The following is a 17,244-nucleotide window of genomic DNA, read 5'->3' on the forward strand; positions in this document are numbered from 1 at the left end:
AACACATCTGTAGTTGAACAAATTCTTTTAATGCTTACAACGAGAGAGACCACACATTATGGAGAATCATGGGGTGTCTCAAGGTAAAGGATATTATGAAAGTCATGATAGGATTTGTTCATAGCCTAGGTAAATTGGGGAAAGGTTCAAGGAAACAGGGATTTGCCTTGATTGTATGCTGTCAGGGACAGTGGTAATCCTCTGATTAATTTAATAAATCTTATCTGGAGGGAGGAAGACTTCAGTGAGGCTAATTGTTTAATTGGCAAGAGCAGCGCTCACCTAGTTCAGCCAGGAGGGGGAAGTATTTGGTATTTTGTGGTTTACATAATGAGCTTGTTTTCGTCTGTGCTTAGACAAGATTATGAAATGCTCTTGTTTTCTCCTGCTTCATCAAAGTGGCAGAGTGACCTTGTATGATATTGGTGTTCGGTGAGCCTGTCTGTGTTCAATAAGAGAATAATATGACCTAGCTGTATCAGCTCAGCTGCTATCAATACCAAAGCCCAACTGATAATACTAGGCGAGCTCTCAGATATCAGGGGCTGTTTTCCTTTTTCACCAAAATCACCAAATAGAAGGTATTAAGAATTATGCTTGAGGGGCCGGCCCGGTGGCGCAGCGGTTAAGTTCGCACGTTCCGCTTCTCGGCGGCCCGGGGTTCGCTGATTCGGATCCCGGGTGCGGACATGGCACTGCTTGGCAGCCATGCTGTGGTAGGCGTCCCACGTATAAACTAGAGGAAGATGGGCACGGATGTTAGCTCAGAGCCAGGCTTCCTCAGCAAAAAGAGGAGGACTGGCAGTAGTTAGCTGAGGGCTAATCTTCCTCCAAAAAAAAAAAAAAAACAACAAGAATTATGCTTGAAACATGACTTCATCTGAAATGAACCTTTAGGGCCTGTAAGAAATGATAAATCATTGCATTAATTTCTCCTAACCTTTTGTGATATTGTGAATTATAATAAGAAATATATATTTGGTCTTCCTCCCAGTTTCTAGCACAGAACTTCTAAAACCCTTGGAATTTCCCAAGTGATAGATAAAGAGAGAAAGGTATCTTTTGTTGTGCTACTGAGGTGACTTTCGAATGTCCTAGGTCATCTAAGGATGGGGGCTGGGTGCCAGGGGAACCAACCCTGTGATTGGAGAGTTGGAACTTTCAGTCCCACCCCTTGACCTCTGAAGAGGGGGAGGGGCTGGAGGTAGACTTGATCACCATTGGCTAAGGATTTAATTAATCATGCCTACGTAATGAAGCCTTCATAAAAACTCAAAAAGACAGGTTTCTGAGAGCTTCTAGGTTGCTGAACACCTGGAGATGTGGGGAGAGTGGTGCACCTGGAGAGGACATGGAAGCTCCTCGCCCCTTCCCACATACTTTGCCCTGTGCATCTCTTCCATCTGGATGTTCGTCTGTATCTTTTATTGTATCCTTTTAGAATAAACTGGTAAATTTCCGTGAGTTCTGTGATTTGCTCTAGTCAATTAATCAAATCTGAAGGGGGCCAGTCCCGTGGCCGAGTGGTTAAGTTCGCACGCTCCGCTTCGGTGGCCCAGGGTTTCGCCAGTTCGGATCCTGGGCATGGACATGGCACCGCTCGTCAGGCCACGTTGAGGCGGCATCCCACATGCTGCACCTAGATGGACCCACGACTAAAATATACAACTATGTGCTGGGGGGACTTGGGGAGAAAAAGCAGAAAAAGAAAAGATTGGCAACAGTTGTTAGCTCAGGTGCCAATCTTTAAAAAAAAAAAACCTGAAGGAGGAGGAGGTGATGGGAACCCTTTTTATAGCCAATCGGTCAGAAGTACAGGTAATGATCTAGACTTGCTATTGCCATCTGAAGTGCAAGGAGGGGGTCCTTGGAACCTCTGATCTAGAGCCTGTTGGTCAGCACAGGTGCTAACCTGGGCCTGTGATTGGCGTCTGAAGTGGAGGGTGGTCTTGTGGGACTGAGCCTTCTATGTGTAGAATCCAGTGCTTTCTCCAGGTAGATAGTGTCGGAATTGAGTTGGACACTGCTGGTGTCCTGAGCATTGCTTGGTGGTGTCGGGGGAACCTCCCCCTTCCCCCCAGGTTGTAATTGGTCTCAGACCATTTTACATTTGTAAATAGATGAGAGCATATATTTTTAAAAGCAACAATTAACAACCATTATCCCCTAACATTTGCTAACTTTAAATAAATCAGTATTAAAATCTGTCTGCTAGGAGTTTACAGCTTAACTCTTTCACCATTGTGGCGGTAGAGAATGTAATCAGGTAACCCAACATTGGCTTGCCTCACTCAATGTCGAGTCAGTATTGACTGACTTAGTATTGAATGTGGTCTTAAAGGTCAAGAACCATGAAATCAGTGTCAAGTTCCTTAAAAATATAAAAGGATTTATAAATTAAAGCACAGAGAGAGAAACCTTTTTTTTTCCTTTTTGAAGAGGAGAGACTCATTGGTCTTGAATTTGTTGACTTTGGTGAATGTTTTTGAATTTATTGTGTACATTCTATAATTTCTTTTTCCTTTAACTGAATGATAGCATTTGTATTGTTTCCATTTTGTGGCTGTTATGAATAAAGCCTCCGTGAGGCTCATTTATATACAAGTCTTTTATAGACATATGTTTCCATTTCTCTGAGGTAAATACCTAGGAGTGAAATTACTGAGTTGTATGGCAAGTGCATTTTTAATAACTTATTGAGATGTAATTCCAATACCACAAAATTCTTCCATTTAAAGTGTATGATTTAATGGTTTTCAAAATGATGGTAGGATTGTGCAACCATCATCACAATCTAATTTTAGAACATTTTCATCATTCCCTAACAGATACAGTGTGTACCTATTAGCAGTCACTTCTCTCTCCCCTAGCACCAGGAAAATACTAATCTACATTGTGTCTATTGATTTGCCCATCCTGGATATTTCATAGAAATGGAATCACATAATATCTTTGAGACTATTTTCCTTTCTTTCTTTTTTTTGAGGAAGATTAGCCCTGAGCTAACATCCGCTGCCAATCCTCCTCTTTTTTTGAGGAAGACTGGCCCTGAGCTAACATCCATGCCCATCTTCTTCTGCTTTATATGTGGGATGCCTGCCACAGCATGGCTTGTCAAGCAGTGCCATGTCCGCACCCGGGATCCGAACCGGTGAACCCCTGGCTGCCAAAGCGGAATGTGTGAACTTTACCGCTGCACCACTGGACTGGCCTGAGACTATTTTTTTAAATTATTCAAAGTTCATACATGGATGAATAATATTCCATTTTATGGCTGTGCCACATTTTATTTATCCATTTATCATTTGATGGCTAGTTGACTTGTTTCTACTTTTTGGCTATTATAAATAATGCTGCTATGAACATTCATGTGAAAATTTTTGTGTACATATCTTTCCATTCTACTTGAGTATTACATAGGAGTGGAATCTCTGGATCATATGATAACCGAATGTTTAACATCTTGAGACATTTCCAAATAGTTTTTTGAAGTGGCTGCACCATTTTCCTTTCCTACCATCAATGTATGAAGGTTCCAATTTCTACACATCCTTACCAACACTTGTGACTGTCTGTCTTTTTGATGATAGTCATTAGGTGTGTGTGAAGTGGCATTTTATTTGGGTTGAATTGCATTTCCTTAGTGACTAATGATGTTGCACATTCAGTATTTTCAGTTTGTAATATTTTTTCTTTAACTTTTTCTTTTTAGTATACTTTAATATGTGCTTATATAAAATCCTCTTACTCCTGTCTACCACCATGTTTTTCTGAAATTAGATGCTTTATTCACTTGCTAGGTTTCCAGAGTTGGCACTGTAATAATAACGTTTGGAAGAAAGTAATACAGAGGAAAAGTTAAAGAAAATATATTACAAAGAAAAATATTAAATATTAAATAATTAATATCATTTAATAGTAAATTATTAAAAAGAATCAGAGGAATATTCACAATTGCATTGAACATAATAGGTAACTCTGAACAATGAAAGTATATAATAGAAGTTAGTATGATGAATGTGGTGTTTAAAAATCCATAATAAATATTAGTTCATTCAGTGGATAGTGCTAGGTCAATTGGCTGACACTTTGTAATTAAGGTAAAGTTAACTCTGTACCATATACTATATACCAAAATGAATTCTAAATGTATGGAAAAGTATTAAGTATAAAAACAAAGACTATAAAATAACTCAAAAAGTAAGGTAATCTTTGTCTGAGTTTGGTATGACAGTTGATTTTTAAACATTCTAACAAGAACAGAAGCCACTAAAAATATAATTTGTTTAACAAATATTTATTAAGTGCCAGTTTATATGCCAAGCACTGTTCTAGAAATTAGAGATGCAGCAGAGAACAAAAGAGCCCAAATTCCTTCTGTCGTGTTAGTTACTTTCTGGTAGGAAGAAGGAAGTCAGCGCATGAAACTTGGAAATGAGTCTAATCTCCTGAGTGGTAGGTGAGAATTTTTTTTTATCACTCACAACATCTTCACAAGGTGATTAATTAAAACCCTATTATCTTTGTGGTTGGAACCCTTATTTGCTCACTGAAGTGAAAAAATAGTTTAAGAAATAGAATCATAAACATATATATGTGTGTATACATATACATACACACATATACACATATGATTTAACAGTTTTAAAATATAGAACAACTACATAAGTAAATATACATCAATTCACCAACGATTTTATCAACATCTCCACTCCACTGATCTCCTCTTCGTCCTCTTCTGTTCCTACCCCCATCATCAGGGCAAACTGTCACCATTTCTAATGGTCTAGGAAGTGTCAGTGCTTATGATATCACTGTAAAAGGCAAGTTAAGGAATGAGACAGACAGCCAACCATCATATTCCATCATGTCAGATTACTGTGTGGATAATTCAATTTTGGAAAGTTCTTATCTTTTTTATGTCTTATCTAAAATTTCATAATTTTAGCTGTAATGTTAACAGTGACCTTCTGACAGTCCCATACGTTAGGCATTCTATATGAATTCTTCTAATATTTAGCTTGCTTTCAAAATGCTCAAAAAAGATTCACAAATATTATTTGGTTCTTTGAAGGGAGGGAGACTCAGGACTATGTATAAAATAACTAGTAGGGGATTTTCAGCCTTGTGGAAGGAAAGCAGGCCTAGAATACGACAAAATGAAAGATAGACTCAGTCATCACCTTCTCTTCAATATGGTAGACCACAGTTCTAATTGGACATTAGACAAAACGGTGATAAATTATAATAACAGCCAACATTTAGAATTTTACATATACTTCACGATCAGGTAACTATTATTACTATTACTTAACAGAAAACTAAAGCAGAGAAGTTTTGTTTATTTTCCTAGGAAAGGAGTTGGCAGGAATTTGAATCCAAACAGTTCCGCTCCAAGGCTCAGGTTAAGTATCATTGTGTGATGCTGCTCCTTCAGAAGATGAATTCTTCTTTGACTTAGAGCTATGCAATTTTTGCAGATTCTTTTCTGATATCCAGAGAGATGTCTCATTTCCTTTTTCATCCACAGCAGTGGTTTTTCAAACCTGGATGCCCATTGGAATCACCTGAGGAATTAAAAACATATATGCTGATGCCCCACCCCTGGCCAATTGAAACAGAGTCTTTGGGGTGTTGGCTGTACATGTGTAGCTTTTCAAAAAGCTCTGTAGGTGGTTCTAATGCGCAGTGAAGGTTAAAAACTCTAATGCGTGCAAATATGGAAATAGGGAATAAGATTAAATAGTTAGTGCAGAGATAGCATATATGATAAATATTTGTCCACCACAAGAAATAATGTTTCCTAAAATATGTCCCAAATTTAAAAGAAGAAACTTATGAATAACATTATGAGTTCTGAGGTTTTCTTGGTTTTGTTTTGTTGCTACTTGTTTCGAATTTACACAGCATTCATAGTCATTGCTATCACCAATGAGGTCATTATTATTCTCATTTCCTCTCACCTTCCTGCCTCAGTGTCATTATTTTGTTAGGTTTATTATGCCTATATTGTCAATAATTATAACACACATTCTATTCTGTTAGTGTTCCATTATGTGTCATTTTACCTACATTTAAATCTCCATTTTTAATTATTTTTGATTCAGTTATCGGATGGCTGGATTTCATAATTATTTTGTTTTTCTAATTAGCATTTCAAGGGTCTCATCTCTGAGTTCTCTGTAAATGTCTTAATTTTATTTATATGTGAATGGCATCTTGACTGAGAATCAAATTTGGGACTTACTCTTTATTTTTCTCTGAACTCTAGAGACAGTACTGTGTTGTGTTATACCTGTAAAAACAGCTTTGAAAAGCTGAGATCAGCCTGATAACTCTTCTCCTATAAGTGAATTGCTTTTTTTGGCTTTAGACTTTTTTATATTCTCAAACTGAGTGAGAGTGTGAAACCCGTTCTAAAACATTTCCTTTGTAAATTTGACATTTATGGCATTTTCTTGTACTCCTTTTGAAGTCTAAGATATTGGTTGAAACTGAGACATGAAGAGACTTTTTCTAACCTTCTATTGACATAGATAATCTTGTATTATACCTAATCTTTTTCTTACTTAATCTTACACAGGGTACATTCAACATTTCACCAATAATTATGATATTTACTATAGGATTATTTTGCAGATTATGTTCTGTAATTTATATCCTCTCTTTGCAGTCCTGGCACAAATTCAATTTTGCCATGATAGCTTATCTTTTTTTAATACCTTGCTAGAATTAGTTTACTAATATTTTAATTTTTTCCTTCAGTTTACGAGTAATAATTTATAGCTATTTTCTGTACTTTTTAGTTGTTATAATTTTATGCAAACCTCAACAATTACTTGGAAAACATTCCCTCTTTTGTAGACTTTGAAAGAGTTTCTATAAGAGTGAAATTGCTTGTTTCTTAAATTTTGTAGAATTTACTGGTAAAGCCATCTGGACCTATTATTTCTTTGGTGGGATGATTTTAAATAACTACATCAACTCTTTAATTGTTATAAGATTATTCTTATTTTGTGTTTTCCACTGAGTGAGATTTTGTAACACATTTTATGAAATTAATGAATATAATCTAAATTTTAAAAATGTATTAGCATAATAGTATTCATTGACTATTGTATCTGTTTTCTTATATGTAACTGCTGTAATTATTTTCTTTTTTATTTTCAATATTGTTTTCTTATGCCTTCTTTTTCTTTTGAGAAAGATTAGCCCTGAGCTAACTACTGCCAATCCTTCTCTTTTTTGCTGAGGAAGGCTGGCCCTGAGTTAACATCCATGCCCATCTTTCTCTACTTTATATGTGGGATGCCTACCACAGCATGGCTTTTGCCAAGCAGTGCCATGTCCGCACCCGGGATCTGAACTGGTGAACCCCGGGCCTCCGAGAAGTGGAATGTGCGAACTTAACCGCTGTGCCACCGGGCCAGCCCCCCTTCTTGTTTTTTTTAATCAATCTTTCTCCATAGTAATTATCACCTTAGTACAGAAGATTCTCTACTTTCTTTCCAGTTTAAGGCTGCGCTTATATGGACGTTCTACTAAGTATTATATGCGTTACCTCAATCTCATGTGGCTCATCTTATATTTATTATATGTAACTGATGTTATAATTATTTAGAGTTCACATATCTGCATAATTCAACTACTTCTAGAGACAAGATGATTTCTGCATTAAAGCATATATTACATTGCATTTCCAAAGTGTTTTAAAAAACAATTAAAAATGTACTATGTTATGGGGCTGGCCCCGTGGCCGAGTGGTTAAGTTCACGTGCTCCGCTGCAGGCGGCCCAGTGTTTCATTGGTTCGAATCCTGGGCGCGGACATGGCACTGCTCATCAGACCACGCTGAGGCAGCGTCCCACATGCCACAACTAGAAGGACCCACAACGAAGAATATACAACTATGTACCGGGGGGCTTTGGGGAGAAAAAGGAAAAAATAAAATCTTTAAAAAAAAAAATGTACTATGTTATCTGTTTGAATATGGGCACAAAAATACTAGCAAACAGAATGGAGCAACACTTAAAGAGGATGAAACAAAATTAGCAGATGAGATTTATCCCAGGAATTCAAGATTGATTGAACATATAAATACCAATCAATGTGATATACCATATAGATAGAATAAAAAGGGGGAAAAAAACGAACATTTCAAAGGACATAGCAACGGCAAAATCACATATCTAGCAAGAGACTTGTACCAAGAATATATTTAAAAAAACACATAATTCAACAACAAAAAAGCAAATAACCCAATTAAAAAATGAGCAAAGGATTTGAATAGACATTTCTAAAAGTTAGAAGATAAGCAAGTGGCAATGAGCACATATCTAGCAAGAGACTTGTACCAAGAATATATATAAAAAAACACATAATTCAACAATAAAAAAGCAAATAACCCAATTAAAAAATGAGCAAAGAATTTGAATAGATATTTCTAAAAGTTAGAAGATAAGCAAATGGCAATGAGCACATGAAAAGATATTCCATGTAATTAGTCATTAGGGAAATGTACAACCAAACCACAATGAGATAGCACTTCACACCAACTTGGATGACTAAAATTTAAAAAAAGAAAAGAAAGAAAGACAGACTGTAACAAGTATTGGCAAGGATTTATGGAAATTAAAATGTCATATGTTGCTAAAGAGATTATAAAATGGTACAACCACTTTGGAAAACAGTTTAACAGTTTCTCAAAATGTTTAAAATAGATTAATATTTTCCAACCATTCCACATATTGCTTTATTACTCAAGATAATTGAAAACATGTTTACACAAAAACTCCTATATAAATGCTCATAGCAGCATTATTTATAATAGCCAAAAAGTGGAAACAATGCAAATGCCCATAAACTGATGAATGGATAAACAAAGTGTGGTATATTCATAAAGTGGAATAGTATTCAGCCATAAAAAGGAATGAAGCACTGACATATACTGCAGCCTTTAACCTTGAAAATATTATGTGAAGTAAAAGAAGTCAGTATAGAAGGATGCATACTTTATGGTTCCATTTCTATGACATGTCCAGAATAGGCAAATCCAAAGTGGTAGAAAGTAGGTTAGTTTTTCCAGGGGATGAGAGAAGGAGGAAATGAGGAATGACAGCTAATGAGTCTAGAATTTCCTTATGTGTTGATAAAAATATTCTAAAATTAGATAGTGGTGATGATTGCACAACTTTGTGAAAATAATAAACAATGGATTGGACAAAATTTATGATATGTGAATTATATATCAATAAAACTTTTATAAAAATGTATTGTTATAATCATCTAAAATATAATTTTATATAGCAGTTATGAAATTCATAAAAATAAGTGAATGCACTTATTCCTTCAATACATAAAATGATTCAGTTTTGTGTTTAACAGCCATATCGCTGATTCACAATACTGTTTAGGACCAGCATTTTTATTCATATTTTAATATTTCTGAATACTTGTAGTGATATAATGTAAAAACAGATGAAAATATAACTTCTAAATTAAAAATTTTAAAAGTCTTAGGAATGTCACTTGAACTTTCTGGTTCCTGGCAAATGAGGACTAGATTAGACTTCTGGTTCCCTCTGAAAAACAACCCTAGACCAACACTTCTCAGACAGTGCTGTGAACATAAATCACTTGGATATTCTGTTAAACCGTTTTTTATGTTTTAGTAGGTGTTGACTGGGGCCTGAAATTCTGCATTTCCAACAAGCTTCCAGTTGATGAGGGTGCTGCTGGTTCACATAGCGCCTTTGGGTAGCAGAATCTTAGAGGGAGTATAGAAGAGAGAACAGCTGGGATAAAGGAATTAATATAAAAGCAGAGAAAATCCTTGGCACGCCTAAGGCTGTGGTAGACTGTGGGGGCGCTAGGCAGCAGCCTTGGGTATGAACGGCAGGATACAGGCGTGGGCTCAGAGATTAGAGAAGAGCTTTGAAGTTTGGTTCTTACCTCTTCCCAACATTGTCCTGGAGAATTATTGCCGTCCTGTTCACACTGAGAGCCATGTTTAAGCAGCAACAGCCCATGCCAACTGGTGTTCAGCAAGTAATATCAAAGTTGTGATGGGTTGAACAAAGATAGGTGCCGCTGGTTTCCACTGAGGGAGGTAGAGGACTGGAAAGAGCTTTGCTCCCCCGCTTAAAATAACAAAAACAGCAAAAGCCATGCAAACAGCAAATGTTCAGTTTTTTAAGCTCCCCTAGGAAGCTGAGGCCATAGGGCAACAAAGTGACCCACAGTCCAAGGAGGAGTGTGTGCTCACAGGAAGAAATGGGATGATTACAATTGGCTACTTGTGGTAGAGATGGCTAGACACTGGTAAGAGTTGAGTTAGAGTGGTTGGTGAACTGGTAGAGGCCAAGTGTACACTAGTGAGAGAGTGTGAAGTCCCTCGGGGTCACAGTTAGAGGGGAGTCTGCATCCTCTTGTGGGTTTTTACTCCACAAACCTCGCTGCTTGCTCACAGAAATGACTGGAGTGAGTCTGGAGAATATGCCCCTTATAGTGCAGACCTGGGGAAGGGGCAAGCAATTTGCACAGACTCCTATGTTCCCTCTGGAACAAAAGCTTTACTCTATGGGAAGAAGGACAATGCTTACTGTCATCCTTAGGGCCCTGGTGAAAACTCATTGCAGCTGCAAAAAGAAACCTTAAAAACAAATAAATAAATAATAATTAAACCACCTTTACTGCTAGGAAAGGAACTGGAATTTGACATGATAGTTAAATAAAAGATCCCAAAGAATGTACAAAAAAGCTGCTAGAACTAGTATATGAGTTTATCAAGGTTGTAAGTTTTATGATCAGTATACAAATAAATTCTATTTCTATACAATCGTAGTAAACAATGGGATTTGACATTAAAAAAAATGTATATAATTTACCATAGCACCATAGAATAAAATGCTTAAGTATAAACCTAAGAAAATATGTGCATGATGTATGTGCTGAACACTGGAAAACACTGATGAGAGAAATCAAAGAGGACCAAATAAATAGAGAAATATGCCATGCACATGAGGTTGGAAGACTAAACGTTGTTAAGATGTCAAATTGATCTATAAATTTAAGGTAACTCCAAAGAAAGTCCCACTACACTTTTTAAAATATATATGTATATATAAGTTAGTTGACTATAAAATGCATGTGGGAATTTTGGGGGTGATGGAACTTTTCTGTATGGAAATGTGGGAAGTATACGATCATGTATGTCTCAAAATCCTAGAAGTGTACGCCACAAAGGTAAATGTTAGTGTATGTCTGTACTTTTTTAATCAACCAAGACAGGGAAGTAATCCAGGCTGGAATGCAGACTGTGATAAATGAATCTAACTGCATTACAAATGTTTGACAACCTCACTGAGTGTAATGGTGAAGAAAGGAGCTGACTTTCTCTTTTGAAAACAGTGTCATGACTGCATACTATACAACTAAAGACAAAAAGAACTGTGCACACACATCACTCTACTTTCTTACAGGGGTATGGGTTTGCAACTCTGAAAGTACTTTGTCATGTATACTAGGGTTGAACAAATAAGTAAATACATTGTAGATAATGAGAGCCAGGTTTTTAACTGTTTGAGAAAGAAGTTAGAAATAAGGAAAGGGACAAGGTCATAATGAATCCCGTGGTGCTGGATTGTATTTGGAGGAGTTGAAAGTAACAGTAGAACGCTTTGTTTTTGCTCTATTGTTATCTGTTCATTACCCTCTAGTTAGGAGATTTTTCATTAGTTGTTTTCCTGTTATTGGTGTGATCTTTCCTTGACAAGATGTTAAATTCTTTCAGGGGAATTTCTACCCCTTCTCTAATGTCGATACAGAATGAGAATGGGATGTTTATAGGACACGGTCTATATCCGCTGCTAACGGACTGATTCACTATCAACTTAAAAGGCTAGTAAATTGCCTTTTTCAGATTAAAGTTAGAATTGCTTCTAGTTCATAAATGAGAATATTGGCTACAAAAGTGAGACCCTTTGCTTTTATTAAAAGCCATGGGTGGCAAATACATGTTAAGAGAAGCACATTTAGGTTATAATTATTCAGCCAACTAGAAATGTGCATTTTAAAATCACTGCTTTAATTCTGTCGCATCTTAAATCAGATAGACAGTTATTTATAGGTTTCTATTAGGAAAAAATGCTTGAAAAATATAGTGCAGAATGTTGTTTGCTGTGTATTAGTTGAAAATTCCTGGTGATCTTTGTTTGCCAGCTGATTTTGCAATAATGTGCTATAGAAATCCTATAGGAACGTTCAGTGTTGTGGCATCTCAGATGAAAAAGTACCAGATGCTGTTTCTGTGAAGTATCCAGGACATCTGTGGTTCCAAAGAAAACTCAGTCTTCCAGTTCCAGATGTAAAGCAGTCCTGGTTTGTGAAGTGAATGTGCTTGTCATGAACATAGCCTGTCATGGTTTCTTCTTCACAGAAAATGGGAGTCAAGGGATTCAGGGGATTTATGAGGATCACCAGTGTTACCCCTTGTTTTCAGATAAGGAATCATCTCAAACCATCAAGAATCTAGGCCCTTTGGAAACTTTTTAAAAAAGTAAATGTCACATTCAACATAGCAATAATTTCCAATATTTAAATCACTCTCTCTCCCTAATAGAGGGCAGTCTTTCAGATATTTACTAAATAGCCAGATACTTTCACTTTTTGTTCCAGTCTCAGTGTAGTAGTCATTTTGGTAACTGAAAATTCCTTTTATTATGCCTCTGTCTTATATTACCTTTTATAGGTCAATTCTGGTTTCTTTAAGCTGTAAATCTCCAACTCCTTTCACATATTTACCCTACATGGTGAGGAATTTCTGCAACTAATAGGGAAACTGGCACTAAAACTTTAGAGTTACAAGAAAGCCCCTGCCTTCAGAGCCTCCTTACCCATGTTGGTGATCATTAATGAAACATTTGGACTCCCAGGTACTCAACAGAATGAGTAATTTTGAAATCCGGACTTTTCTTCCATTACAACGTGGTAGTATAGTCTTCAGAGTGCTTCAAATAGAAATAAAAGAGACTGCTTGCAGTTGTTTATAAAAGCTTATAGATATATTTCATGGTATTAACCTTCTGAGGTTTAAATTTTCTCTTTATTTCCCAAATAATGCTTTTTCTTTTCCAAACAAAGACAAAATTTTCTTTGACTATTGCTCAGATTTCCATAAGATATCTTTCTGGAAAAATAAAACTATACTGTCTCTCTCTTTTTTGGAACAGGTGTTATTCCCTCTGAGAGATGGATCATAAATTTTGACAAAGACCTTTTGGATGGGCTTGTTTTTGCAACACTGTTGGGAGCCTATTGCCCATTTTTGGTAAGAGCGATTTTTTATGCGGAATGGTCATCTAATATTTGAAAGAACTTAGTAATTAAAATTTCAAGTATTTTCTGCAAACTGACTCTTTTAAATGTTTTAATTTTAAGTCACACCTGAATCTGCATGGCTAGTGTTCTCTTTTTTGTTTATTCTTGTATTTTGATTACAGTAATCTACTGACAAATGTTAATATTTAAGTGATTCTTTGCTGAACTACAGAGTTAAAAAGCAGTAATATTTATTCCATTATTAAAAGGTTTGATTGTCGTCTTTTCTAGATTGAGTCTCATTTTGTAAATATGTACACACAACCAAAAAGTTGTGAACAGTATCTGCATAATTGCCTGATTATTGTGAATGTTCTTCATGAAATTGGCTTTGACATGGACATACAGGTGGGTGTTGATATCACACATTCTATAAATGTTTTATGAGTTTTTTTCTTATTTTTTCCAGCTTTAGTAGGTTTGATTGGCAAATAAAAATTGTATATATTTAATTCTTACAATGTGATGTTTTCAGGTATACGATGTGATGTTTTAATATGCATATACACTGTGATATGATTACTAGAATCAAGTTAATTAACACATCCTTCACCTCACATAGTTATCATTTTTTTTTCCTATGGTAAGAACACTTGAGATCTACACTCGTAGCAAATTTTAAGTATACAGTCCAGTATATTATTAACTATAATGACCATGCTTTACATTACATCTCCAGAACTTCCTCATCTTATAACTGAAAGTTCGTATCCTTTGACCAACATCTCCCCATTTCCTCCATCCTCATCCCCTGGCAACCACTATTCTACTCTCTGGTTCTATGAGTTTGACTTTTTTAGATTCCATATATAATTGAATCCATGCAATACTTGTCTTTCTATGTCTGACTTATTTCACTTAGTATAATGTCCTCTGAGTTCATCCATGTTGTCACAAATGAGGTGATTTCCTTATTTTTATGACTAAATAATGTTCCATTTAGTATTGTGTCAATTTGGTACCACATTTTCTTTATCCATTCATCCATCGCAAGACACTTAGGTTGTTTCCATGTCTTGGCTATTGTGAATAATGCTGCGATGAACATGGAGGTGCAGATCTCTCTTTTAGTAGTGAGTTCATTTCCTTTGGATATATACTCAGAAGTGGGGTTGCTGGATCATACAGTTGTTCTATTTTTAGCTTTTTGAGGGGCCTCCATACTGTTTTCCATAGTGGCTGTAACAATTTACCTTCCCACTGACAGTGCTCAAGAGTTCTCTCACCACATCCTCACCAACACTTGTAAGCCATTGTCTTTTTGATAAGAGCCATCCTGACAGGTGTGAGGTGGTATCTCTTTGTGGTTTTGATTTATATTTCCTTCATGATTAGTGATATTGAGCACCTTTTCATATTGAGTACCTGTTGGCCATTTGTATGTCTTCTTCAGAAAACTGTTAGTTGAGTCCTTTATAATATTCCTTTGTTCATAAATTGTAAACCTAAATTGAAACAATCTTTTAATGGGATATTGCTAAAATGTGGAAATTGAAATATGACTTCATAGAAATCTACTGGATATTTTTAAATATGTATAATTAGGTACATCCAAGTGTGCATAATAAGACAGTAGTTGTAGTTATAGGTCCAGTTTTCTTAAACCACAAGAGTGAAGCTTGAGTGCTTTATTAATATTACTCGAGCTCTAAAAATGAATTAAAGGAGCAGAGTTGTTTGAATATGGATGTTGTATTATCATTTTCTAATTTAGTAGCAAAAAAGAAAATTTTTCACTTTGGTCTTGAAATAAATATTTATGTAGGGATCACAGTGGCAATATACATCTTTATTGTATTCGGACCTCCAGGTTATAATTCCATCTGGCCTTTCACATCAAGTCCTCAATAGCAATAATCAAAAGCATATTATATCCTTATCATTTTTTGAGCCCTTTGTTTGTTAGTTTAGAGTAGTGAAATAGCTTAATAGATGATTCCTGGCTTCAAAGACTATACAAACTCATTGAATTATCAAGATATGTACATGTTAAATGATAATATACTATTCATTTAATTGTCAGTGTATGCAAAAAATACAGAATTCAGATAAGGGAAGAGGTTATTGTGATCTAGACTGATCGACCAAAGACTGTGAAGGAGGCAGGACTTATTTGGGGTGTTGAAGGGTGGATTGGATTTGGATTGGTGGTGGTAAGAGAGGAAGATGTTTACTCAGAGGAAATGACATAAACAGAATGTAGAATGTGAACAAATGATATACATTAAGGAAATTGTGTGACTAGGTTGCCTTAGTTGAAGTTTTGGATTAGAAAAATAGACATAGGCATATATAAGGATCTTGGATATCAGTATAAAGATTCAGGAGTTTACCATGTGGGTATTATTGGAATAAAAGCATTTACTCTTACAACAATGGTCAGAATGGACTGAGGAGGGAGATCGGAGACAGGGAACGCAGACCAATCAAAATGCAGTTTCAACTGGTCAAGGAGAAAGGTGTTTTCTCTACTCATATCATTTTAATGAGGACTTAAAATAATAAGCTGATGTAGGAGGCATGGTGAAGTTTGCTAGACCTGGTGACCAGCCACAAAAGGAGGAGACAGGAGAAGGACCATTACAACTAACTGAGTTTTCTGTTCCGTGATGCAGAGAGACTGACCATGCTAGTGCCCACATATGGCTTGGTATAAAATGGTTCCTTACACCTGCTGGAGAAATAACATTTTACAATGGCTTGCTTTTTCCTTGTATTAAAGCCACTTGCATGTTAAAGTCACTTTGTACCAGGTCTGACATTTACATAAACATAATAAAAGATAGATATTAGATAAGATAGATATTATAAACTATAATAAAAGACTTTGGTTTGGAAGAATAAGAATATTCCAGTTCAGTCAGTTTGACAAATTGAATCTCCTCCATGAAAGACACTGGATAGACCCTACAAGGGGTACAGATATGGTTAAACCACACTCATGCCTTCACAGATGTTAGCAGCTAATAGCAACAAGTATATGAAAAAGAGCTGATGCAAATCAGATAGCAATTGCCACAGTAGACATGGAAACAATGAGCTGTGGGAGTCAAAGGGGAGAGAAATCGTTCCGATAAAGGAACCAGGATGAGGTGCATGAGACACTTGGTGTTTAAGGTGGGCCTTGAGAATTTCGTAAGGGTTCACAAGAAACTTAAGATGTCTCTGTTTAGAAAACATCATTCATCATACACTTTGATTCTCTCCTTTGCTTTTCAATTTCCTCAGAAATGTTTACTCAAAATGTTTATTTTATTGTATAGCCAAAAAATATTTTAAAAGATGAGTATCTACTACATAAAAATGTAGAGAAGATGTCAAAGATTTGATGAATGGAGAAATTGACAGTTAACTTAGCAGATAATTACCAAGCTTTTACCAGCCAGTTCCAATTCCCTAACTTTTTACCAGCCTGGATGTACCAACCGTATTAAATGACAAAGTTTAAAAATAGCACCCTTAAATTAACTTAGCCATAGTGAATTAATGCTGATGCTTAGCACTGGTCCACATTTGAATCCTGTGAAATTCACTACTGGACTTATTTATTAAGGTTTAAGTTTCTTATTTATTATGTCCTTCTTTGAAACTATTGAATCAGCTGGATGAGTTTCTGTGCCAATGTCACATCCTTTTGTGAATCCTGCCAGCTGGAATGTAAGTTATTACATATTCTCCCTTTCATGACGTGCTCTATAGTTAAAGCAAAAATATTATGGGAATTGTTTGGACTCAACATAGAGTGTATTTTTATTCCCTCATGTAGAGAGATGGATTTAAAAAAATAATAAATGTAATTAACGTTTATAGAGGCGACACCACACACAATTCACTGCATAGTGATAGGAGCTAAGGGTGAATAGATAA

At 35.9% G+C, this 17,244-nt stretch overlaps 1 protein-coding gene across 1 annotated transcript in view; it reads left to right on the forward strand.

The window, feature by feature from the left end:
• CFAP47 (cilia and flagella associated protein 47) overlaps window positions 1-17,244 on the forward strand; it is a 423,229-nt gene that overhangs the window by 178,084 nt on the left and 227,901 nt on the right. The window contains exons 34-35 of the mRNA XM_023634518.2: window positions 13,230-13,327; window positions 13,609-13,725. Coding sequence (XP_023490286.2) covers window positions 13,230-13,327; window positions 13,609-13,725 — 215 coding nt within the window. The remainder of the gene's footprint in view (window positions 1-13,229; window positions 13,328-13,608; window positions 13,726-17,244) is intronic.

The sequence above is a fragment of the Equus caballus genome, chromosome X (assembly GCF_041296265.1).
Source record: "Equus caballus isolate H_3958 breed thoroughbred chromosome X, TB-T2T, whole genome shotgun sequence".
Taxonomy (NCBI): domain Eukaryota; kingdom Metazoa; phylum Chordata; class Mammalia; order Perissodactyla; family Equidae; genus Equus; species Equus caballus.